The 25,193-nt window shown below is 45.3% G+C and overlaps 3 protein-coding genes across 8 annotated transcripts in view; 2 read left to right on the top strand and 1 right to left on the bottom strand.

Annotated features, from left to right (window-relative positions):
* Positions 1-745: 745 nt before the first annotated feature.
* ALKAL2 (ALK and LTK ligand 2) lies at positions 746-9,857 on the top strand. 2 transcript variants are annotated; one of them, XM_058426968.1, is made up of 6 exons: positions 746-878; positions 1,535-1,844; positions 3,074-3,127; positions 3,214-3,294; positions 6,262-6,326; positions 9,213-9,857. In XM_058426968.1, the coding sequence occupies exons 2-6, from the start codon at positions 1,592-1,594 to the stop codon at positions 9,213-9,215; spliced, it is 456 nt and encodes a 151-aa protein (XP_058282951.1). In that variant the 5' UTR covers positions 746-878; positions 1,535-1,591; the 3' UTR covers positions 9,216-9,857. The 2 variants fall into 2 exon arrangements, with proteins under 2 accessions (XP_058282951.1, XP_032027954.1); XM_032172063.2 differs by having other exon boundaries at positions 9,210-9,857.
* Positions 9,858-11,083: 1,226 nt separating this feature from the next.
* On the bottom strand, positions 11,084-24,386 carry ACP1 (acid phosphatase 1). Of its 4 annotated transcripts, none has more exons than XM_032172060.2 (6): positions 24,238-24,371; positions 17,386-17,459; positions 17,179-17,292; positions 14,135-14,196; positions 12,260-12,365; positions 11,084-12,118 (listed from the first exon to the last, which is right to left on the bottom strand). In XM_032172060.2, exons 1-6 carry the CDS (start codon positions 24,278-24,280, stop codon positions 12,041-12,043), a joined length of 477 nt encoding a protein of 158 aa, XP_032027951.1. In that variant the 5' UTR covers positions 24,281-24,371; the 3' UTR covers positions 11,084-12,040. The 4 variants fall into 4 exon arrangements, 2 of the variants coding, with proteins under 2 accessions (XP_032027951.1, XP_032027952.1); XM_032172061.2 differs by lacking the exon at positions 17,179-17,292 and adding an exon at positions 17,024-17,137 and having other exon boundaries at positions 24,238-24,361; XR_004251197.2 differs by lacking the exon at positions 11,084-12,118 and having other exon boundaries at positions 12,283-12,365; positions 17,024-17,292; positions 24,238-24,383.
* A 344-nt stretch (positions 24,387-24,730) lies between these two features.
* SH3YL1 (SH3 and SYLF domain containing 1) overlaps positions 24,731-25,193 on the top strand; it is a 44,096-nt gene continuing 43,633 nt past the window's right edge. For both annotated transcript variants that reach the window (XM_058426378.1, XM_058426379.1), the window contains exon 1: positions 24,731-25,151. In XM_058426378.1, coding sequence (XP_058282361.1) covers positions 24,926-25,151 — 226 coding nt within the window. In that variant the 5' untranslated portion in view covers positions 24,731-24,925. The remainder of the gene's footprint in view (positions 25,152-25,193) is intronic.

Below are 25,193 nucleotides of genomic sequence, written 5' to 3'. Positions count from 1 at the left end.
CCTGCCCCTCCTCGGGTGGTCAGCTATGCGCACCTCGGGGGCCCTGGAGAGTCCTCGCCCGCCCCGCTCGCCCAGCTCCTGCCTCCCGGCCGCCCCGCCTCGGGAACCCAGGTTTGGGGACCCGAACCTGGGGACTGGGCTCGGGCGGGGCAGACCCCTCGAAGTCCCGAGAGCAGATCCCTCCAAAACGGATGGACTCTAATTGACTTATTAGATGTCGAAGCAATCAGGCAGCTCCCTTTTTAATAGCCCAAGATCTACATTTAGACAAAAACAGAACCGAGTTCCTGGTAAAGGCGTTTCTTCTCATCCTGTCACAAGTGACAGGAACGGAGGGAAACAGACTGGGGGAGGGGCGGGGGGAGGAGAACGGGGGGAAGAGGAGGAGACGGGGAGTGGGGGAAGGTGGGGCAGGAGAGGAGGAGACGGGAGACGGGGAAGGTGGGGAGGGAAGGGGCGAGGGAGACGGGGCGCGGGCGAGGGGGAGACGCGGTGGAGATGCGGGTGGGGGGACCGGGCGGGGGCGGAGTGGGAGGGGGGCGGGAGACGGGGGGAGGCGAGAGCGAGGTGAGGCGGGGGGACTGACGAAGATCCGCATGGGGGTACGAACACTTCAGCGGCTTCTAATTAAAGGCCCGCTCGGAGCCCTCGGGGACCCGCCTGACGTCGGCGGGCGCGGGGATAAGAAGCGCCCCGAGGTCTGAGGCGGGAGTCGGAGCCGGCGCACCCCACGTCGGCCGCGGGTCCAGCGCTCGGAGCGGCCGAGTCCCCGCGTCCCCGCGTCCCGTGCGCTCCGCCCGCCGGGCATGGAGTAGTGGCGCAGCTCGGGGCGCGGGGACAGACGTGCGCACAGACGGCGGCGACTCCGGCGGCTCCAGGTAACCGGCCCGGCCACGACGCGCAGGTGGCTCCCGGGTGGCGCGTGGCAGGTGCGGGCGGGCGCCACGGCCGGGAGGCGGAGGGGCTTCCAGCACGTGGCGCGGCCGGGGCCAGCGCTAGGGTCCGCACCCGGCCTCCGCCGTGGGCTTCGGGGACTCGGCGCTCGCCGGCGACCACCGCACAAAGGCGACGCTGGAAACTTGAGCGCGGCCGCCGGGCCCGGCGCGCGGCGCCGCGTTTTTGGAGAGAGGTGGGCGCGGAGGCGCGGCCCCTCCGAGGTTCGCCTGCGGCCGGGGAGCTGCCTGGCACCCGCGGCTTCCGAAGGGGAAAGAAAGTTGCGCCCGCGCCAGGCGCAGCGCGCTCGGCGAACGCGGCCTTTCGGGCGAAAGTTAGGAGGGGCCGGGCGGGCGGGCGGGTTCCGGGGGCTCCTTTCGGCACCAGCGGCGGTCGCTCCCCGTGGGCGGGACCTCGGGCGTGATCGTCGAGGAGACCGCGGCCCCTTCACCTGCCGGCTTGCTCCTCGGGGTCCGCGGAGGTGAGGGACCGGGTCCAGCGCCAGCGGCTCCTCCCGCCTCCCCTCCCCTCCCCCGCCCCGCGCTCCGTCCCCCTCCCCCGCTGACTTTCTCTCCGGCCCCCCGCGCCCCTTGTCTCGCAGCGAGCCCAGCTCCCGGCGCGTGTCGGAGTCTCCCAGCCCCGCGGCCCCGAGCGCACGATGCGCGGACCCGGGCGCCCCCTCCTCCTGGGGCTGCTGCTGGTGCTGGGGGCGGCGGGGCGCGGCCGAGGGGGCGCGGAGCCCCGGGAGCCGGCGGACGGACAGGCGCTGCTGCGGCTGGTGGTGGAGCTGGTCCAGGAGCTGCGGAAGCACCACTCGGCGGAGCACAAGGGCCTGCAGCTCCTTGGGCGGGACTGCGCCCTGGGCCGCGCGGAGGCGGCGGGGCTGGGGCCTTCGCCGGAGCAGCGAGTGGGTGAGTGGGGCCGAGCGCGCCCGAGGGCCGGGGCTGCTGGGAAACAGAATTGTCTTTGAGAAACACGTTTCAAAAGGAGACATCAATTTTGACCACTATACAGCAGGATTCCTTTTTTTTTTTTTTTAAGAAAAAGAAAATAGCAATAGGTCCGCTCGTGAGGCCTGGCGGAGAAGCGCCCGGTCTCCTCCTGGCGCGCGTGAGCTGCGGCGCTAGTCGGTGGTTTCCGCACGAAACTGTCACCCGTCACTTTGGAAATGGAAGCATTTCCAGCAAAGCTTTCCCAACTGAGAAGGAAGCATCCAGGCTCCTTCATGGCCCTGCCCAGAGTAGTGGCCCACGGGGAATTTCCCAGGAAAGCATGAAAGCTTCTAATGCTTTTGTGACACAATCAGGTCAAACATGATAAGGTCAGTTTTATCCCGGCTGCGTCAAGTTAGGAGTGAATGAAGACTCTCACTAGGGGGTCAGATGTGGATGCGAATGCCCCTCTTCAGAGGGCCTGACTTCACACACAGTCGGGGCTCAGCCAGGAGCCCTGAACGGGGGAGTGAAGATGGAGAGGGCTGTAAACACGCAAAAACAAAGCGGAACTCAAGAAGAACGCCCTTGCAGGGTTCTCCCCACCCACCGTGTGCAGAGAACCCTGGTGGTAGAAGTTTGCTTGGCAGAGTCTTTCCGTGGGATTCTTACCCTACAAACCAGGTTCATGCATATTCCCACTAATTTACACTTCACCGAAACGTGCTCTTTTAATCCTTATTCTAAATATTTATCTAGAAAAAGTAATGTTCTATAACCCATTTTTTTGTTTGAAGGGTCAGGTTTTCTCTAAAAACTTTGAAGTTTTGTGGGATTTGATTCCCAAGGTCCTTAAAACTAAAGTGCCTAAAAGTGACTTATTCACTGGAAGTTAAATGTTTAAAGGAAAAAAAAAAGTTTTCTTACCTCTGTAACTTCGTGGTCTCTGTCTGCATCCCACGGGGTAGAGAGCAGACATAACCCTTGAGCTTCAGGAGTAGTTACCGTTAGTTCAAGGAAAGTAAATGTCCCTGATATTGAGTCTTCTTCACTGTCGTGTGTTGCAATCCAGGGCCCCAGTCTTTTTTATTTTGTGCAAAGCAACTTGGCTAATATGGAGCTCCAGTTTTCTTCAACATTCACTTAAGATCACATTTTTAAAAAATGATTCCTTCAGGTAATATAATACTTTCTTTTCCCTGAAACAGAAATTGTTCCTCGAGATCTGAGGATGAAGGACAAGTTTCTAAAACACCTTACAGGTAAGTTTTCTCCTCGTTCCTCACCTCTCCCAGAGCTCCTTTTCACCTGTGTGTCCTCATGATCTGTTTCTTCTTCCGTGTTCCAGGCCCTCTTTATTTTAGTCCAAAGTGCAGCAAACACTTCCACAGACTTTATCACAACACCAGAGACTGCACCATTCCTGCATGTAAGTAACAGCATTGGATTTTTATAAAATGCAAGAGCAGTGCAGGCAGCGGTTCCCCTCTCTTTCCATTTCCTCATATAGGCCCCTGCCTTTTTAGCTCAAATTTGCCTATTCCTTCCTCACTATGGAGTTAGGGGCCAAGATCGCCAGACCATTGCAGAAGATAACTAACTTCTGCATCAGCTAACGCCAAACTGGAAATTATTTACAGTCACTGGAATAATAGGCTCTTGGGATGGGCTGAACTCCGATTCTCCTCCTGTTGTTAATTCTCCTCCAATGCCCATGTTTGTGTGTACTCTACTATGGCAGTCAAACAGATGTTAAGAATGAGTTGCTAAACTGACTCCAAGAATAAGATCGACCTGGATCATCTCCACTGCTCTGACCAGAGACTTTTTCTTCCCATCAGTAATTATAACCTCATCACCCAAGAATTTCATTGTGATTTCAAAACTCTTTTTCTGGCTGGCTCCATCACTCCTTCAGAAATGCAGAGCTGCCCTTATCAACATAGCTCTCAGCAGTAGCTTTCTCTCCTGTTTCTTTTCAGTCTTCCTAACCTGCTTCTGGCTATTTATTCATAACAAAACATTTTATTTCTCCAAAAGTAGCTCCTTGTTCTCTTCACTGAAGCCTTATTAGCTACAGTGATAGGGCCCTAACCCATTTTTTAAAATTCGGACCCCAACTTTCATTTAAGGCTCACAGGAGAAAAGTCATGCAGAAACACTAGGCATCCTGCTAACTGCTGTCATCAGGGCTCTCCAGCCAGACCAGGCAGCAGACCGGATTTGCTGTCCTGCCTTCCCTCTCCAAAAACAAACAAAAAGCCAATGTACACAAAGTATAAGTGCTTTTCTTTGTTTAGGCAGCAAAATTACTTCAAATAATAATAACCATCATTTATAGGGCTTCTTCTGTGTGCCGGGTGCATGCCAATGAACCTTAGCCCACTGAAGTAGCATCACCAGCACGTTTTGGACAAGGCTAAGGCACATGCACGTTTAGCATTCACACCACCAGCACAAAGATGCATGGAACGCAGCCTCGGCCCCTCTGACCATACCTGTAGCAACACCATCCTCACGCCAAGGCCAGCAGCACACACTTCCTGAAGAGTTTTTATATTCTCGGTGCTGGGCCCCACCCTTCCATGTGGACCTGGCACACTAGTACTCTCCTGTTTTCTTCTTTTGGAATGTAATCACCTGTTTGGGAATCATTAATGTGGCTCCTGGGGCCAGAAAATCTTGTCATTTGTATGGTTTTGATGTGCATATATTTTATATTACCTATTTCCTTACAGTAATGGGATCATAGATTCCAAATTTGGAAGTGACCTCTGAGTCATTCAATCTCATCTTTTCATTTATGGATGAAGAATTGCTTTTGTGCTGTCAGATATCAGCAAAGCTAAAGCACAGATCTCATGGTTGACTCTGCAGGCCGTTTTCCAAAGCATCATGCTGTGCCTGCATCGGATACCTCCTTTTGCTCACAGCAGCTCGGCTTTGTCATACTAAGCTCCTGATCACAGCTCACCCTGGGCCATGCAGAGGGAGAAGGCTGAGAGATCTGTGCCTTGAGATGGGTGGCCACTTTGTTGCTTTCTGCCTCTTCTTAGCCCATAAAGAACTGCAGAGCTGAAGTTGGACCACTTTTTTACTGCGTTAGGCTGTATAAAAGAAAATCCTTGGGATCCTGGAATATCAGACCTGAAGGAACTTTAGTGCCTTCTCAAAGTGTGGTCCCATGGGGAGCTTGTTGGGAATGCAGAACTAAGTCCCATCTAGACTTGTTGAACAAAATCTGCATTTTAGTAAGATCCCCAGATGATTGGTCTGCACATGAAGGTTTGCAAGACATTGCTGAAAACACCTGGGTTGGGCTGGGTTGAGCAGGATGTGGTCAGCTGGGACCCTGGACATGACCCAAGTGGAAGTCTTTACAGTTCATTGATTAGATCAGCCATTGAAATCACACACTCCACTGCATCCATGATGTGGAATCAGTTTAGGAATACTACATTCTAAAAAGCACGGTGCTGCTTATGAAAGAGAAAGCCAGGCGTTCAGATGACCCAGTGCCACTGTTTGGCACCTTTGAAAAACATTTTCTGTTTGAAAAATCCCTAACAATATGGGCCATAAATATTTAGAAGGCATATTTTTGGAAGTAGAGCTGGCTACTTAACTAACATATTGTACACATTTATCATTGTCAATCTGCCCATTCAATTCAGATTTTCAGTTGGGGATAAATTCTTCCACTTTTAAGTAGGATTTTGTTATTGAGAAATAAACTGTAATAATTTACAAACGATTGCAGCTTTCCATAGATCTTCACCCTGAGGACATATTTTCCCTTATGGCCATGCCCATTACACCTTTTCAATTTCCATAGGCAGCACCGTCAGAATAGTGGAATGGGAGACTGTGTACGATACCAAGGAGTATCAGCCAGCGCTTAGAAACAGGCACATTGCTTCTGCTTGCCTTCCACTCCAGGCCTCTGCTCTGCTGCCTGACTTTTGACCCACTTTCTTTAGAATTTACAGGCAGAAGGCTTTGTCCTATGGTCAACTCAAGTTGGGATTCAGCCTGCACATGACCTCAAAGTAGCACAAGGGTACGGAAGGATTGTCACGTAGGAAGCGAAATGAAGTTATTTCTGAGAGAAGCAATGGGCAGCCAGCTCAGCCATGCAGTCTTCGTGTCTGTCCCTCTTCCCTCTGCAGCCCCACTTACATCATCCAACTTCTGCCATTGAAGCTTAAGCCCTTGAAACACCATAAATTATTAAGTCAACAACTTAGAATGCATGCCTGCAGATTAGACTCCGTATTGCTTCCAGGGAATTCAGATATTTAAAGAAATAAATGGCTTTAGTAGCTGATATACTTGCAAAAAAAATGCGATTTGTTTTTTAAGGAACTGACAAGGGTCTGATGTATTTTCACCATAGACTATAAAAGATGCGCCAGGCTTCTTACCCGGCTGGCTGTCAGTCCAGTGTGCATGGAGGATAAGGTAAGCTTGGACAGACACGCACTGGAGCACATACCAAAGATGGGAATCCCGCTTGGGACGTGAAAAATTCATGGGAGTTTAGGAACACTCGTTCTTTGGCTGAGGTAGCCATATTCTAAGTAGAGATGGCACAACACTCTTATCTCAGTGCTGAAAGCCGCCCTACTGGCCTGTCCACGGTGCCCAGGCAGCTGTTGTTAACTGCTCACTGCATGGCACATGGGCACTAAGTGGGTCCTGCTCTGAAACACAGCAAGTCAGCCAGTTTCAGTATGTGACTGAGTGCACAAGCCAGGAACAGACTAAAACCGTCCCTGTTTACTTCGAGGCATTCATTCATCCACTAACGCCAGTGAGTAGATGAGCAACATTGTCCGTGTAAATTCAAATTGTCGCACCTGGTAAATGCTTGAGTTTCAGTCATAAGCTCACAGAGAACAGCTATCCTCTTTAAATGTTTCTATCAGTGTTTTCTTCATAGCCTCTAATAGTAAAAATGTAAGTGCATACCACGTTTATGAACTAAACTTTGCATCTTGGCCCCTTGAGGGTTGATATGCAACATGTAATACCAACCATCAGCGGATGTTTTGAAGGGTAAGGTTTTATTTTCCTGACACAAATGCCACAGAATTCGGTCACTTTAGACAGCAGGATGCAACTGTAATTTCACCAATTTTATACTTACTACGTGTCTGGTATGTCTGGGCACTGCCAGATGTTGGCTACACCAGCACAAGAAAGACAGGCTTCCTGCCCATTGATAGCTGGGAGCACATTCATGAAAAGGGAATATTTTTCTAGTGGTTACTCTAGTTTGTCTCATGTAAAATGGATGAGGGTAGGGTAGTGCTCTTTCCTATACAGATGTGCTCTCTATGGAGAGGCAGTGCTTATGAACATTTAGGTAGCAGCAGCAGAAGGGTTGGGTGCATGACCCCAACACCGGCAGGAGGCATGGCGGGTCCTGCCCTTGCATCCTCCACTCCATCTTTCCCAGTAGAAGAAACTACTGCTAATAAGAGGAATGGCACTGGGGGAGGGAGGCCAGCGGGTAATGGTGGGTTGAGACTGCGTTTTGCACAGTTTCACTGCACTTTTTCTTTGGAGATAGTGAAGGTATCAATGCCAGTCAAAGCTGGTAAGTGCTGTGTAGTAATGTCTCCCCACATCCCTGCTCTTTCCAGTTCTCTGGAGCTGCTTATCCACTGCCAATGTGTCACACGGACTTTCTTCTGTTTAAATCAGTGAACAGATGTACATTCCTGTCACCCAAGGTGATATGCCAGGGGAGATGAGAATTTTTTTTTTTTTTAGGTATTTCTTTATAATTAAACACATTGTTCCCAGAGATGGGCCAGGGACATCCTTGGAAATTTTCCACTTACTTACAAGTGAGAAAAGCCGATTCCCCACTGTCTCAGCCACTGGAAGAGCTACTCTGTCCACATGCCCATTAGCCGACCCCTGCCTCCCCTCCGCTGGCTGCTGCTGGAGGCAGATGCAGTTACACCGAAGGATGTGGTCATGTCAGTGCTCCTGTATGGGTCTGTGTGTGGGCACTTCATGCTTTGCAAACACCACAGTGATGGTCCGCAGACAAGCTGTGGCAGAATCCCCTTGATAGTCCCCAGCACCCTTCACATCGCTCTCCCCATCACCGGACAACCACATCAGAGCCTGACTGATGATGAGATGCAGGTAAAGGTAACAAGACAAGGCTCAGGCTCGCAAGCTTCTGTTCCCAAAAGGCCACCTGCTTGACAGCCACAGGTTCCACAGCTGTAACTGGGTTCATTTTGGCCAAGAGATAGGTAAAGTTTAAAATATTGATACCCTGTTAACTATAATTTCATAACTTCTATTTTTTAAAGATAATTTCTTCAAATTCCAAAAGTTTTAAAACAGCAGCAGCAAATTGTTACTGTGGCTGGTCACCACAGTGTAGATACAGTCCGGGGTTTCTCTGTGCTTTGCAGACCTCAGTGAGAAACCAGAGGGCAGGGCAGGCGTCCCAGGGTGCCCACACTCGTGTTGACGGTGTGGCATCAGGAAGACCCTGCAGTCCCGGTTCTGCTGGTTAACCACCTGCCACATGCGCTTCTGTCCTGACACACAAGGACGGCAGGGCAAGCCTGTAAACCATGACCTTGTCTTTGTAAAGAAAGGCCCAGAGCCTGAGAAAAGCAGGCCGTTAGCAGGAAGGGCTCTGCCCTCCTCATCTCAGAGCAAATCCATTTGCCGTGTTCTGAAGCTCATTACTAGAGAACAATGATGTCCCTACCGACCCTCCCTAACAGTCACAGATACACTTCATTGTCCGGACTTACAGGTCAGTTAATCAGAAGACTGAGCTCTAGAATATTGTCAAAGAAATGGAGTTTTGAGTAGCGAGTACCTAGTGTACTCTCCCAAATGCAGCCTAATCTTAGTAACCTTGAAGTTTATCATTCTTTTAAAAATAAATACAATACCAATGGTTTAGATATTCCAACAAAGAATGCTAGAAACAAATGTCTAATCTTGATTATTAGCTTTACCAACCCTGTGAACACTGAGGTTGCAGAACTTCCAGGTAAATCCCTGTGGCCTGGACTACTGAGGATTCTGATAGCACATGTAAGACTAAGCATTCTTCTTCAAGCTTTAATAAGCATCCGCATGTATCTGTGATGATTTTCATTGCTTTAGCATCGCAGCCATGTAATAACTGCAGAAAGAAGGCATTTTTAAAAATACAAGACTACACTTTTTGGAACACAGAGAAATACAGATGCACTCGTTTATAAACATGTTGTGTCCCCTAACTGAAGTGACAGGTCTTCTGGAATTCACAGTAAGAAGTGTGGATAGTCATATCAAACGCAATGTATTTGTTTTCAGCAGTGAGCAGACTGTACAGGAGCAGCACACCAGGAGCCATGAGAAGTGCCTTGGAAACCAACAGGGAAACAGAACTATCTTTATACACATCCCCTCATGGACAAGAGATTTATTTTTGCAGACAGACTCTTCCATAAGTCCTTTGAGTTTTGTATGTTGTTGACAGTTTGCAGATATATATTCGATAAATCAGTGTACTTGACAGTGATATCTGTCACTCTTATTTAAAAAAAAACACAAAAGGAATGCTCCACATTTGATGTGTAGTGCTATAAAACACAGAGAATATTTCATTTTCTTGATTAGGTAAAATCGCAAAAAAATATTTCTTTAGAAACGTAAGCAGAATCTTAAAGTATATTTTCATATAACATAATTTGATATTCTGTATTACTTTCACTGTTAAATTCTCAGAGTATTATTTGGAACGGCATGAAAAATTAAAATTTCGGTCATGTTTTAGAGACAGTGGAGTGTAAATCTGTGGCTAATTCTGTTGGTCCTTTGTATAATAAATGTAAAATAGTATTCCAGCTATTGTGCAATATGTAAATACTGTAAATAAACACAAGTAATAAATGAAGTGTTTGTTATAATGAATAGTCTTTCAAAGTGACTCTCTACCTCTTTAACAGGTTCACTGTTGGGAATCCGTGACTTCTGATTTACTGAGAGATCATGACACTGGCAAAAGGTCACAGAATATAAAAGCCATAAACAAATGAAAACTTGAAGCCTAAGAATTTCTCGAAGGGATAATTAGCATTTTTTAAAGTAGAGGCTACTATATATTGGTGACATAATTTCCTAAGATAGTCCCTGATTTGCTGGGAAATATTCCAAATAAGGTTGTATCCATTATTTCCCAAGCGATTCTGTAATCATGAAAATGCTAAACTAGGAGGAACCTTAAGACTTCTAAGCAGTCTCAGAATTTTACATGTAGATGATGTATTTTAAACAAATCTAATCGGATCCAATTTAAAAAGCTGAATTCGGCAAAGCAATGAGTTTCTCCATTCACATGAGCCCTTGTTGGCAGATGGTATCATCTGGGTGTAGTCGTAAGGACAGAATAGTCAAGAGTCCTAGGATTTGTTTGAGGATCTGTATTTATAGAGATAAATATTAAAGAAAGAAAAACTATAGGATTTTATTTCCAAACATAAAGGAATAGAAGAGTAAGAAATTTTGACTTTGAGATTAAAAGCAATTACTGAATGAAGCAGGGTGTAACTTTTGAAGTGCTCTTATTTAATCCTCCTGTTTTCTAATTACAGCTCATTACTTGACCTTCCCAATTTTTTATGTTTTAAGGATATCATGTTAAAATATCCAATCTATTAATATTTAATCCCCTCAGTTTTCTGTATGTCTGAGTAATTCCAACAAGAGCAAGACTCACTGGGTTTGCAAACTTTCTTCCTATGAAGACAGCCTGGCATTTCCACGTGGTACAGTGGGGAAACTACTCACTTTCATCTGGCAACAGCTCATCCTCCAGGCACTAGTGAGTCAAGGATCAAACGTTGTCTCCTCCCCCTGGCACTGCCTGGGACCCTCATGATACTGAGGTCAGGAGTGCAGATGTCCTGGCCAGGCAGCTGTGCATCACTGCACAGGAGGGCGCAGCGTAGAGGCAACATGTCCAGAGGATGGTATTAGGCAAGGACATTTCCAGCTATAGAACCTCAAACTTCCTTCAGAAACTAGACATGATGATATGGGGCAGCAATGTGCTTATTTTCATCATTTTACTTCCTCATCCTGAAGATAAAATATGCACACCTAACATCACAGATCATGTAAAAAGGACAATACAATGTTTTCAAATGCTTCCTTACTTGTCAATAAAAAAACAGGCAGACACCAGATTTATATCTCTAGTTGTATTTTTATAACTCCCCAGTTTATTTTGAAATAATCATGATTTTGACATTATCTCAAAATACACAGAAATTACCTTATATCTGCCTATACATTTATTAAATGCTGATGAAGAATACTTATTCAATATTTAAGCATGCCAAATAATAACACTTTTCCCAACTTTTAAAATTATTTTTAAAAATAAGCCAATTTATATTGGACATTTGGGTTACATGTGCATATAAAAACAGTCGTATTCCTCAACTGACCATAGACTAGCATACAAGTGTCCTTTCTGGATGTAATTAAGTTTCAGAGGCAAAGTGGATGGGAGCCAATGAGCTGACCTCCTTGTGAAGTAAACTCAACAAAAATCATGAAGTATTGAAGGTGCCAACGACTGATTCCATAAATGTTTCTCTCTTCCCTATCTTTTCAATATACAAGTGTGCACTATGGGCATGTATAAATTAAAACACTTCTAATCTAGACTGTGAGCTCCTATGGAGAGGGCTACTGTCAATCTATAAAAGGCCCTGGGGAAGAGAGAGGTAGGACTGGGGAGCAGAGGGCACCTGCCCTCCATCAGGCCATCCACACAAACCTACTGAAGAGGTAGACTCGATTATCTAAGTCTCAACGGGCTTAGATGTTGACCTGGGCCTTCAAGTGAGGTTTCCCTTCATTATGTTGCTCGTTCTACTATTTTTGTAATTGGGGCAAAGTGAGATGTTCAACTAGTCTAAGAATGCTTGATATACCCCATAAACTGTCTGAATCAAAGATTTTTATTGATTCTTCTGCCAAACACAACTGATTTCCATCTACAATTACTTTTTAAGAGTCAACTGAACAAAGAGCTGGGGCTTTGGGCTCTGGAACGTGATTACACACTGACTGAGAAATGCAGGACCTCAGGGTGGGGTCTAGTCAGGCTGGCCGCAGCAGGGCACGAACCTGCCTCAGTGGGCCTTCTCCAAGAACGCTCTGCAGCACCTGACACACTGCTGGTACACCGTCTCAAAGTCAGAGTCATTCCCCTAAATGGACAGGAAAAAGAGAAAAATGGCAAAACCTGCATAACAAAAACATCCTTAACACAATCTAATCTGTTATTTAATATGGCAGGATACAGACGTGTTGGGTCTTCATATTAGCCCTAAAACGTGAACTGTACTTACATAATAGGGATCTTCAATAATAAGTTGTTTTTGTGGGTCATAGCTCCCAAGTAGTTCAATTTTAGCTTTGCAGGTTTTAACTTGATTACTTTTTCTATTCAAATCTCTGTAAAATTGAAATATGAACTTAGTTTTCTGATCTATGGTTTCAAGTTAAACAGGGACATCTGCTAGGGTCTTATGAAACATCCATATCAAAATCAAGACAGAATGACCTCATTTGAAATGAAACGGAACACTCAGCAGGCCCATGTGGCCCCTTCTGCAGCTGTATGCCACTGCTCTCTCTCTAGACAAGAGAGTTTGTAACAGCAGCTTATTCTGATTCTGTTACACAAAATATATAATAATTATATTTTCTCCCACAAAATACATTTTGAGACAATCAAGTTTCAGAGATAAAACAAAGGTGATAGAAAGGAACCCAAAACACCATCTGAACCAGTCCCAAAACAGAGGGCTACCAATTCCATCCTCAGGTGTCTTGACACAGCACTTCCCGCAACATGACTCATTCCTTAATTACTCTTCCATCTTTTATTCCTCAAGCCTCTGCCCAAGCTGAAAACTCAGCTTCACTCTAGACTTCCACCCTTAGCTTTCACATTGCTACAAAAGAAAAAGGCAAACTTAACTAAGCGCCTCCATTTATTTAACAAATTTCGACTGAGCACCTGTGACAGATGAGTTGATGAGTCAGGCATGTGCTTTATGTGGGAACGGAAAGCCAAGAGCTCCCGTGCACGAGGTTCTACAGGTCAGGAGTAGGTGCAGGGACGAGAACTGTGCGCAGGCCTAAGTCTAATGCACAATCTGGCCTAGTGACAGGGTAGCAGAACACCTCTATCAAGAAATGAATTTAAGCTGATCCACGAGGGGCAAATAGGAGCCGAATGACCCAAGAAGCAAGGAGGAGCTTCCAGGCAGAGGAACAGCACGTGCAAACGTGAGGCTGCAGGAACTCCGTTTGCCCCACACACAAAGAAACAGTGCTCAGTGCCAGTCAAAGCAAATGGGGTCTCCTAAAAAGGTGTTTTTACAATGCCCATAAGCTATGGTGTCAGCGAAAACAGAACAGAATAAGGACTGAAAAATAAAAATTAAAAAATGCATACATTTTAATGAAGGTCCTAATAAAAAATAATTGCAACTGGTGCATCCCTATCTGTTCATTTGTACAAAAGTAATTAAAAGCACAAATAGTTTATCTTCATCAAAAACATGAAATATTTATGAATAAGTAGTGATGCAAATCAGAATCCTGGAGTGACATTACATTATGATTTGTTCCTGACGACGCCCTGAACAGGGGACTGGGGCAGGTCAGGAGGGTGGTGACTGAGGCAGGGGTGCATACAGCAGGGCCCTTCCTCATTGAGCCTAGGCTTAAATCCCACGACACCCACCACACGCTAGCTGTGTGAACTCGGGGACATAACCTAACGTTACCATTTCTCATTTCCTTCTTTCACAAGATGGGGTAATAATAGGAACCTATGGTTGCAGAGCTTTGGCCTCAGAATCAGTAAAACACTGCCCTGTCCAGGAATCATTACAGCAAAAATATCAAAATCATTCTCATGCAGAACAATGTGCCTGATACAAAACTATCACAGCCAAGCTAGTTTTCCAATTAAATCATGCTACTAATAACCGGGCTTTCCCTTTTCTAAGGTGTATTTCCTTGTAAATACCATGGAGACAATTCTAGATTACTAAGTTTTTTGCTGTTCTAAATAAAATAATTCTACATATGGTGACCATCACTGACTATTAAAACCTTTAAAACAGAAAAAGTAAATCTGGACAACAAATTACTTTGGCCCATTGCTGAATTGACAGTTGAACAGAAATATTCTTCAAAAATAGGATTACCTCAGATTGCTTTCATCCATACATAGTATATAATCAAATGTGGCAAAATCTTCTTTGGTAATCTAAAATTGAATAAGAAGTCAAAATACAGTGTTTATACCATTCAAGCCTAGAGGATGCAAAGCAATACTAAAAGAAAAAAAAACTGCAATATTTGAGCCTGTTGCTCACTAATTAACAATTAAATAAATAATTTTTAGGGTATTTTTAAGTTAAAATAGAGTTAACCTATTTCTCAAAATTGTACTGCAAAGAAATTTTGTATTATAAAGTTCCCTACAATAATCATAAAATAGTATAATGTGTAGACACAATGTTTATACAGCAGCTTCGATTCCTTAGTAAGTGTATAATACAGTCAACATACTAAAATGTCACATATTTAATCCCCTTCATTATTCTACTCTATTTTTCATTCCACAAGCACTGAACATCCTGGGCCCCAGTGACAAACACCAAGCTAAGCGGACAGAGCCATGTCCCATGGAGCTGCCCTGCCACACGGGGGCAGGCAACACACAGGAGGCACAGATGCCCTGGAGGAAATAAAGCAGAGAGGAGATACATACAGCTTTGGGGCAGGGAGGAGGAGAAGTATTAAGTTGGGTGGTCAGAGGTGGTCACTAAGAAAGAAACACAAGAGTAATAACCGACAATCCTCCTTTATTTTGATCGAATAGCCATAATTTAAACCTCACACAGAAGAGAATGCCACTCAGTATTTCTACTGATTGTAACCTGAAAGCTTATCATTGTTTTCTGATATAATCTATAAATACACCTATTTAAAATACAAATGAAAAGATTATTTTGTGAATTTCGACTACTATAAATAATGGCAGAATAAGAAACACAAACATACATACTGCGGAACAAAGGTGGAAAGTGCAACTTTCCTAATATACTTGTTCTTCTAAAAAATGAGAAACTTTGGCTTTTAGTATGCACCTCCAGTAACTAGAAAAGACTATTTCGTCAACAATCCCATGACATTGACTTATTTCAAAATCGAGAATAAGTACAATACTGAAATTTTTTTTCTCCTTTTTGTTTTTAGAGAAAACGTCTCACTCTGTCACCAATGCTGGGGTACAGTGGTGTGACCACAGCTCACTGCAGCCTCAACTTCGTGAGTTCAAGCCTTCCTCCTACCTCAGCCTCCCAAACAGCTGGGACTACAGGCATATGTCATAGCACCCAGCTAATTTTTTAAATTTTTTTGTAGAGATGGGTCTCACTGTGTTGCCCAGGCTGGTCTTGACCTCCTAGGCTCAAGCAGTGTTGACCTCCCCAAGTGTTATTAGGATTCTAAGTGTGAGCCACCATGCCTGAACAGTATTATATTATTTCTCCAAATTAGTTATGTGAGAAATGCCCTAGGATTTAATACTACACTTGTTTTAAATTCTGGACTAATTGTAGATTTTTCATAAAAAAAGACTTAGTTAACTGTTACATAATTTTTAGATGTTACAATAATTGAGAAAGAAACAGCTATAACTTATGTAACAAATGCACAGTAAAGGATTTCCACTTGCAGCTATAAACGAAACAGCTTGTGGCAAATCACCCCTACTACTAAAAACAACTAGAAACCCCATATACAAAACCAGTGTTCCAGTGACAATCAGGCTTTGTGGGCCACGAGGCCGCTCTAGCTCTGCTGCACTGGCACAAAAGCAGCCACACACTACAGGTGAATGAATAAGTCTGGCTGTGTTCCAATAAACACTGTTCATAAAAAAGGTGCAGGCCCCAATCTGCAGACTCCTGCCACTTGTCTTCCCGCTAAAACTGGAAAGTGACGAGACCTCAGAACGGGGATCTCAAACGGTTCAGTAGCAGAACTCTGTAACTCTGTAAAATTATTTAAATCCTATGTTATGGTTTGGATGTGTCCCCCAAAGTTCCTTTGTGGGCAACTTCATCCCCAATGCGACAATAGTGAGAGGTAGGATCTTTATTAATGCCACTATCTTGGGAGTGGGCTCCTGACACTGATGGGTCCTCTCTCTCTCTCCTCTGTTTCCCTCTTCCTGTTTTTCTAGTTCTCGCTCTCACTCACTCTGGGGCAGTCTCTTGACTCCTCCACCTTCTACCACAGGATGATGCAGCAAGAAGGACCTCACAGCCCCATGAGCCCCTTGACTTTGGACTTCTCCAAATAAATGTATTTTCAACAATGGCCAGTAGAAACTGGCAAGATATGCAAATCCTGAAGAGATTAGGATGGATAAATTGTATAAAAATGTTTAATCACCTGACCAACGAAGATTCCATTTCTGAAACGGTCAGTCCCAGAGTACTTCATTTAAATAAACAACTCTTAGAAAAATCAACTTTAGCTTCTAATTTATAATATAAAGACAAGATTACCTTCAATTGAAATTGCAGAATTTGATTGTGACTTTATTAGACTCCAAACTTAAGTGTGGCACAATAGGCTATAATTATGTGCCCATAATGTTGTTGGTATTACCCTATATTACTAAGGCACTTTACAGTTGAAAAAATGTTTTCGTATATATTATATAACTTCATTCTAGCAATAAACTTGCAATATTGGCAGGATAATTACTATGGCCTAAATGTTTAATAAAAATTATGCAGGAAGGAACAGAAGACAGAGCACCGCTCAGCCCCAGCTCGCAGTCAGGCTCTCTCATTATAAATTACTTAGCCTTTATGTGCATTTTAATAAGTAAATTCCAAAGTCATGCAACTCTTTCAACACCGTGCAACCAGAAGTGAAACAAAATGGACACACTGTAGCTGGTTAAGCTCACCCTAAATAAACACATTCATTAATATACAAGTCTGGTTAATCCTTCCACTACTTCTCAAGTTACCGGACTCTACATATTAGAAATTGAACAAGAGCTTGTCTACCTGTCTTGCTTTATGGGCTGTGTGAATGCCATGATTTCTTAGGCAGCTCACAGCTCTTGGGTCTGGGGACCGGCCCACGTTCCAGTCAGAAACAGCACCGCTGTCAATAACCCACTGAAACACAAAACACACATCTTCAAGTCCAAGGACGGTACCTGCCGGGCAATGTGGCTCATGGGAATGCCGTGCCTCTTCATGCAGCTCTGCCCTCGGTAGTCAGGGGGGTTCCCTATCTCATACCCGGAAGTCGCTGCGCTGTCTACCCTCCACTGCAGGGGAAGAAACATGGAATTTTTTTTTTTGGCAATTTCCTGCCCAGAGGAGTTCAGGTTGGCCTCTTTAAGATAATGAATGGTACTTACATTCTCTGAGATGTTTTGATCGGTTACAAGTTTCCTGAAAACTGCTTCTGCAATGGGTGATCGACAAATGTTACCTTTAAAAAAAGGGGGGGCAGGGAAACAGAGGGTTAGGTTGGATGGAAGGGCACATGTCAGCTCCCCCTCTTCACACACCTGATACGCGGGGGCTGTGCTATCCCTCAGGAAAAACAAAGGCCAACACTATCCTTTGACGCCTTTGTCCGACCAGTGAGGGTAGACCCTGCTGGAGAACAGCCCATCAGGCTCAAGTTCAGTGATTTGACACCAACCAACCAAGTACTCCAAGTATAGATGACAAAGATATCAGAAAAACAATTTCAACCAAAATTATTGTTTAAAGAGTTGCTACTAATGATCCAGGAGTGAATCACGAAAATGAAGTGGGTTGCAACCAGCTTATTTTAAAATGAAATACAACAGAATAAAAATAAAATACAGTGGTCTGTCCCTCAGTAGACTCAGGGAGCTGGTTCAGGACACCCTCCCACCCCTACCCAGTATACCAAAACATGCATACTCAGGTCCTATAGTTGGCCCCTGCGAATGTGGAGCCCAAGTATAGGAAAAGTCGGCCCTCCGTATAGATGGGTTTCTCATTCATAGAACACGGTATTTTCCATCTGTGCTTGGTTAAAAAAAATTCCTCAAATAAATCCTTCGAAGTTCAAACCCCTGTGGCTGAAGGGTCAACTGTATGTATTTTCAAGTATGTCACACATAAGGATGACTACTGTTTCACAAAACAATACACAAACACACAAACATGCATTTAAGCATAAACAGCGATTCAACACCTACATTTACTGAGCGATCACACGCAAAGCCTTGAGCCCAGGGTTACAGATCCAGGCATCAGCAGCCCAAGGTCAGGGACACCACTCTCCACACCACGACGTCGACACCAGGGCCACCCTTACTTCAGACCAGCAAGTGAGAAATCCAGGTTCCCCAGGGCTCCCTCAGGTTTGATAATTCCCTAGAATTACTCCCCAAACTCAGGAAAGCAGAACACTTACCATTATAATTTCATTATAATAACAGTAACAAAAACAAAAACAAACAAAAAAACCAGCCAAAGCAAGTGACCCATAGGGCACATTCTGGGAGGTTCCCTAACAGGTAGCTCCACTGTCCTCCGGGACACCGTACTCTCCTGTCATCAACATGAGACAATATTCAAAGAGCACTGCCAACCCAGGAAGCTCCTCAGAGCCATAGTGCTCTGAGGTTTTATTGGGGTTTTCAGAGGGAGACACAATGGGTTGAATCACGGGCCATTCAGCTGAACTCTATCTCCACTTTATTTATTATATTTATTATAATAAAAGTGGGAAAATGAATGCTGATAAGCGATACACTACAGTAGCACAGAAAAAGAACGATGGTACAAAGCAAAAACAAGATATAAGAAAATTTCTTACCAGAAAAAAGATTAGAGATGATATTAAAAGGATGATCAGGATCTTAATGGACAGAGGAAGGGAAAGGCATTTAACTCAGAGGGATTGTGGCACTAAGCAGGTGAGGCTGCGATGCTTCAGGTACAGACAGCCAGTGTCTGGAAACTGACGGGCTGGTTTACAGGAGCCCTAAAACACTGGGCCAACATTTGGACTTTGTGTAGCCACTATGAGGAGAAATAGTCCTATGGAAAAGGGTAATATGACTTATTCAACAAACGTATTTTGTATGCCCACTCTATGTGCTAAGCACTGTGCCCTAACCTGAAGACAGAAAGTTGTTTAAAACACAGACCCTTCCTACAAGTTACCAAAATTAGCGGCACAGCTAAGGAAACGCTAGAAGAGCACATGACTGAATTGGAGAGGCCTTGTAAGAGGCTCGTATGAAGGAGCAAATACAAGACAGCGTCAGAGTGGAAAGGTGTGGCAGCTTTCCTCACCCATCATAAAGGTCATGGAAGATACTCCTGTAACAAAAGACAGGTTAACAAGAGCCTTCAGAAATGAGACCCAAAGACCCGGGGATACGGTTTTGATGCTTAGCTGACCAATGCACAGCTGTGTAGAAATGGCACTGGACCAAAGGGAATGATCCAATGGTAGCAGACTGAGGGACCCAGCAGGGCCACAGCATTTCCTCCCCCAGGAATGAGGCAGGGCCCCTCTGGAATGCTGTCTTCAAGAGAAGGCAAAAGGGAGAGAGTGACCTTTCTAGGTTTTATGGCTTGCTTTGCGGGAGAGGAGTTCTAGTTTCTATGATCTGCATTGGGGAAGATAAATGATGGTTTCTACAACCTTGCTTCTGGGGCTGCTCTGAGGCCTTCCAGTCTCCTTAATGCCAAAGCACCATACTGAGTCCAGACATTAGGAGCTGAATTTAGGAAACAGATACGAAAAAGAGGAACTGTGAGAATAGGCAGCACTAAATAAGAGTTTACTCTTTATCACTATTAGAGTCTTCTGTTTATGATAAACAAGTACAATGAGGATCTTCTAGTGTTGTAAAACACAGCTAATTACCTAGTTCAGAAAACCAACTCACTGCCATACTACAGCCTTCAGTTTCTACATTGTAAGACCTAAGCATATTATGTACTTTTTTCCCACAGAGACTGTAGTTTCCACAGCAGTAAAAAATCTTACCTACAAACCATAAAGGGAAAGACAACAAATTAGCCTTGAATGCCCTCTATATGCTAATCTGTGTTGTGAAGTTTTTCCTTTCAACATTCTAAATTTTGATTAGTTTTTTAAACAGGTATTGTCATCAGCACTATTTTAATTATTGAAAGGCTTCCCATGGGTGTGTAACTCTTTTACTTGTCACCATATACCCTGGGAATATTTTTAACAGCAAACATTGTATTCCAAATTAAGACAATTATTATTTTGGAACTGCAGAACAACAGATGCCTAATATCTCAGCATCTAAAAATATAATAAAGACTAGCCCCAAACGTTTACAAATAATTATCTTTAACTGTAAAATAACAGCTTACTTTCCCCACAACAATACGAAAACTTGCATTATTAACTGTCCTAAAGGCTAGCAGTAGCTTGCCCTGTTGATTTCGACAGTTGATGCCACCAAATTGTGTTATGAAAAAATGGAGCACCCCAGTCATCAATGAAACACTGTATGTACTTCAGGTTTCACCTATCAAACAAGTTCTAAAAACAGAACATTCCATCTTCAAATGCCTTTAAAAAAATATTTCAATCTGTAAAGTCTCAAGTTTGTCTTTTCCAAATTAGGCAGACTACTTTATACCCTTCTTCAGCATCTTCAATTCAAGGATGGAAACTCATAAAAGGCAACAGATAGGCTCTGGGAGGGTGGGGCTGTGTCTGCTATACCTGGTAAGAGACCCAGCACCCAGTATGGGTGTAGCCCAGAAGTAAAGTGACTCCACCAGCATGTGCTATCTCCACCAAACATGCTAGCTGGGTCATGGCTCCTGCATCATCTTCACTAGTAAGTCTCTGTCTTACAAAAACATAAAGCACCCTTCATAATTGTGCTGTAGTAAGGAGCTCAACTGTTTTCCATCATTAGCTTGACCAATGAAAAACCTCTGATGCTTTTCTACACTTCAATCTCAATAGGGTCCAAATAAATGCTTTGAATGAACAAAATTTTTTACATTTCAAAAGCATACAACTCTTACTGTCCTCTATACAGCTACCAAGTAAAATGCCATTTACTGCTCAAATTCCCTCAGAATGCAACCAGTAAGGGCATGCTCCACCTCCAGTTTAATCTCAAAACAACAGCTGAAACTCTTCTTTTTAAACTTAAATTTGATCATTTCCCACCTCTGCTCAAAACCCTCCAATGTTTATTCAGAGTAAGCCCAAGTCTTCACATGGCCTCCCAAGATCTGGACCTAAAACAGGGGTCTGAAAATTGGCTCATGGTCCACTGCCTTTAGCCCACAGAGGTAAGAATAATTTTTACATTGCTTAGTAGTTGGAAAAAATCCAAAAGTAGAGTATCTTGTGACATGTGAAAATTATACAGAGTTCCATCCAATTCTGATGTCCACAAATGAAGATCCACTAGAACACTGCCAGGTTCATCATATGGATGGCTACTTTGTGCTACACCCTTTCTGTATGTCATGTGAAGCAAATCTAAAATAATTATAATCTGGTTCTTTTAAACAAAGAGTTTGCAGACTCCTGCCCTAAAGGACCAGTGTATATAAGGAATTAACTTCTCCCTATACATCTACAATGGAAGCACTGAGAAAACAGGCGCTCAAATTATCTGCTAAATTTTCAGGTACAGATGAGGAATCCTGACTGAGAAAAGATATCTGGCCACTAGGCCCAGCCACTGAAGCTTCCCTGCAGTTCATGACCATGGCCAGTATTCTCCCTTCAAAACCTTTACCTGCTTTCCTCTGGGTTCAGGATGCTTCTCCAAAATATCCTAGGCTTGCTTCCTCACCTCCTTCAAGTCTTTACTCAAAGGTCATCTATCAGGTGGGGCCTTCCCTGACCATCCCACTCAAAACTGCACTCCACTCCCATTCCCCTTTTCTGCTCCATTTTTCTTAATCTTCACAACAACCGATTGAGCACGTCAATTAATACTTGCTGGTGACTGAGAGAATGTGAGCTCCGTAGAGGCTGGGATTTTTGTCTGTTGTGTTCACCACTCCACATATCCCTACCAATTAGAGGAGTTCATGCCACATAGTAGATGCTCAACAACAACAACAACAAATTACTGAATTGTATTGAAATACGGTAGTCCTCCCTTTTCCAAGGTTTTGCTTTCCATGGTTACCCCGTGGTTAGCTTCAGTTGGAAAATATTAAATGAAGAATTCCACAAATAATTCCTAAGTTTAAATTGTGCACTGTTCTGAGTAGCAGGATAAATTCTCATGCCATCCCATTCCATCCTGCCCCAGAAGTGAATCATGCCTTTGTCCAGCATATCCATGCTGTCTATCCACCTATTGCCCTCTAGCTTATCAGATCCATTATGATGCTATCACAGTGCCTGAGTTCAAGTCACCCTTAGTTTACTAATAATAGCCCCAAGTCATAAGAGTAGTGAAGCTAGCAATTCAGATATGGCAAAGAGAAGCCATAAGCACTACCTTTAAGTAAAAAGGTGAAAGTTTTTGACTTCTTATGGAAAGAAAAAAAAAATCTTATACTGAGGTTACTAAGATCTACAGTACGAACAAATCTTCTATCCATGAAAATGTAAACAAGGAAAAAGAAATTCCTGATAGTCTGCTGTCTCGCCTCAAACTGCAAAAGTTGCGACCGCAGTTTTAAGTGCTTAGTTAAGGTGGCAACGGCATTACATTTGTGGGTGGAAGAAATGAGCAGACACATGTTCCAATTGACAGCAATTGGGTTTGGTACTACCCACGGTTTCAGGATCCACTGGAGAGTCTTGGAATGTATCCCCTACAGCTAAAGTGGGACTACTGTATATGCAAGGATACACTTCCCCATTAACAGCAACCATGATACATTATACCAGCATAATCGACAATACCAACCAAAACTATATAAGGGAATGGAATATTATTTAGTAACCATCCTTAACCAAACTACTGTTTAATAAACTTGCTGATTTCATCATTCAGCCTTCAATGAGTCTTAAAAATCAAATGATGCCCACTACCAATGTGACACAAGGTAAGCCTTCTAATTCTTCTTCCACAGAAATTAACTTCTACAAAACCCAGTCGGCGTTTATCATATATTGTCCTAAAGCTGGAAACAAAATGAAAAATAAGCCACAGTTATTGCCCTCAACAAAACTAAACTTAGCTGGGATTTCAACAGACTATCAAATAATTATAGTAAAATTTGTGTAATAAAAGATGTAGATAAGAAATCACAAGAAGCAACTCATGATCTGAGAAAGCAAAGGAAGAAATATTTGGGTTTGACTTTATAAAATAAAAAGGCTTTCCAGGCAAAATGCATAATGGGCACCCAGCAATGAAGGCTCAGTAAGCATGTGAAGTGCCACCGAACAACGAAAGGTTCTGGAAGGCAGTGTCCCGAGGGTGTGGGCAGGAAAAGGTACAGGAGATAAAGTGAGGAGTCTGTAAAAATAAACAGAAACTTTACTCTGCAGGAAATGCAAACTCACAGAAGGTTTTAAGTAACCAGACTACTGACAATTTAGGCCTTCCTCTCAGGGTGGAGGCACCGAGGAATATAACCTTGTAGTGCTACACCAAAGGAAGATCCCTGAAGACCAAACGGAAAGTAAATTATGTTTGAAGTAAGCTAAGCTAAGTGTTGAAATTCTAGGAGTGAAAATAATTGAAGCTGAAAAGTTCCTGAAAAGCCATTCATAAAATACACTTTCATTTTTTATGGGCCAAAGTTATACAAGGAACTCCAGGTCTCCTTTGCTTGGCTTTTACAATCAAAAAACCCGAAACCGTAAAACTCCACTTCCCTTTAACTCAGATCCATATCTAAGCATGGGCTAAGGAAACTAGCAAACAAAACAATGTTGTCATAGGACTCAGGAGGCCCCTAAGAGACCACATCAGTCTGACAACCTCCAGGCCTACCTGGGCCCATTGGAGGAGAACGAGAGGGATTCTAGCAGGCGAAAGAAGAACCTTGGCTTGTAGGGGCTGTGGCTGCAGATGCCAAGAGCCCCGGGCGAGGAGCCCCAGGTTTAGAGGGCAGGCTGGGCGGATGCACGGGGCGGATGGGGAACAGGGGCGCCGCGGGACACTCTTAGAACACTCTAGGCCTCCCAGTCCCTGGCCTCCCCCTCATTGTTCCTAGCCCGGCGGCACAACCTACAGCGCACAAGCCCGATCCAACTCTCGAGGGGACGTCAGAACATGAGTAAGTCGGCACCCTCTTACCCAGACACACAAACAGCACGGATTTGGTAGCCTGTTCCGCCATCTTCCCGCGCGCAGAGGCGCCGAGAGACCGCGACGTTCCGCCCGCCGACGCGGCGCAGGCGCGCTGCCAGCCTCTCGCCCCGTGCGCCTGCGCAGTCCCGCACCAACGCCACCAGGGCAGCGCGTGGGAGAGCCACGCCTGCGCAATCGACTCCAGTGCGCCTGCGGAGGCGGTCCTGTGACGGTCTTAGGGCGGGCGGGGAGGGTCCGCGGGTCACCTGCAGGGACGGGGCCGCCGTTCACCTGCAGGGGCGGGGCTGCAGGTTTTCCGGAGGAGGAGGAGCCGCGGGGGTGGGGTCACCTGGAGGGAGTAGGGCCGCGGAAGGCGAGGGGGTGTGTGTGTTGGGGGGGGGGGGGGGCCCCGGGGGGGGGGGGGGGCGGGGGGTCGCTTGGAGGGGAAGGAGCCGCGGGAGGTAAAGATTACCTATAGAGGACGGGGCCGCAGGAAAGGGGTACCTGGAGGAGGAAGGGCCGCGGGTCACCTGCAGGGTGGGCTCAGGCCTGGCGGCTCCGCGGGCGGCCCACCTGGGTTGGGGCACAGCGCGAGTCTCGCGCACGTGGCGGGCTGTGGTGCGTGTCGTCCGAGTTTGCCTAGAGGGGCTGGGCGGGTCAGGCGGGGGAACCTGCCTTGAGCACCGCAGGGTCCATGCCGGACCAGGGCGGCCTTGGGCCAGCGCGCCCCTTGAGACCCCCACCCCCAACGCCGTGCTTGGAGCCGCCCCGGGGCCCTGGGCTTTTCGATCTTAAGGACGGGGCGGTTCCAAAGTCACTGGGGGCGAAGGCCCGAGCGCGGTCAGGCGGGCGCGTGGTTTTTGTCCCGCGAAACGTACATGGCAGGTGTCCTGCGCCGCCTCCTCCGTCACCTGCTGCAGGTACGCCCTCGCTGGGGCCTCCTTGTCCGGGGGGCGGGGCAG

Source organism: Hylobates moloch, unplaced genomic scaffold, assembly GCF_009828535.3.
Source record: "Hylobates moloch isolate HMO894 unplaced genomic scaffold, HMol_V3 SCAFFOLD_13, whole genome shotgun sequence".
Classification (NCBI taxonomy): Eukaryota; Metazoa; Chordata; class Mammalia; order Primates; family Hylobatidae; genus Hylobates; species Hylobates moloch.
The sequence above is the reverse complement of the archived record's forward strand: the minus strand, read 5'-3'. Positions and strand labels throughout refer to the sequence as shown.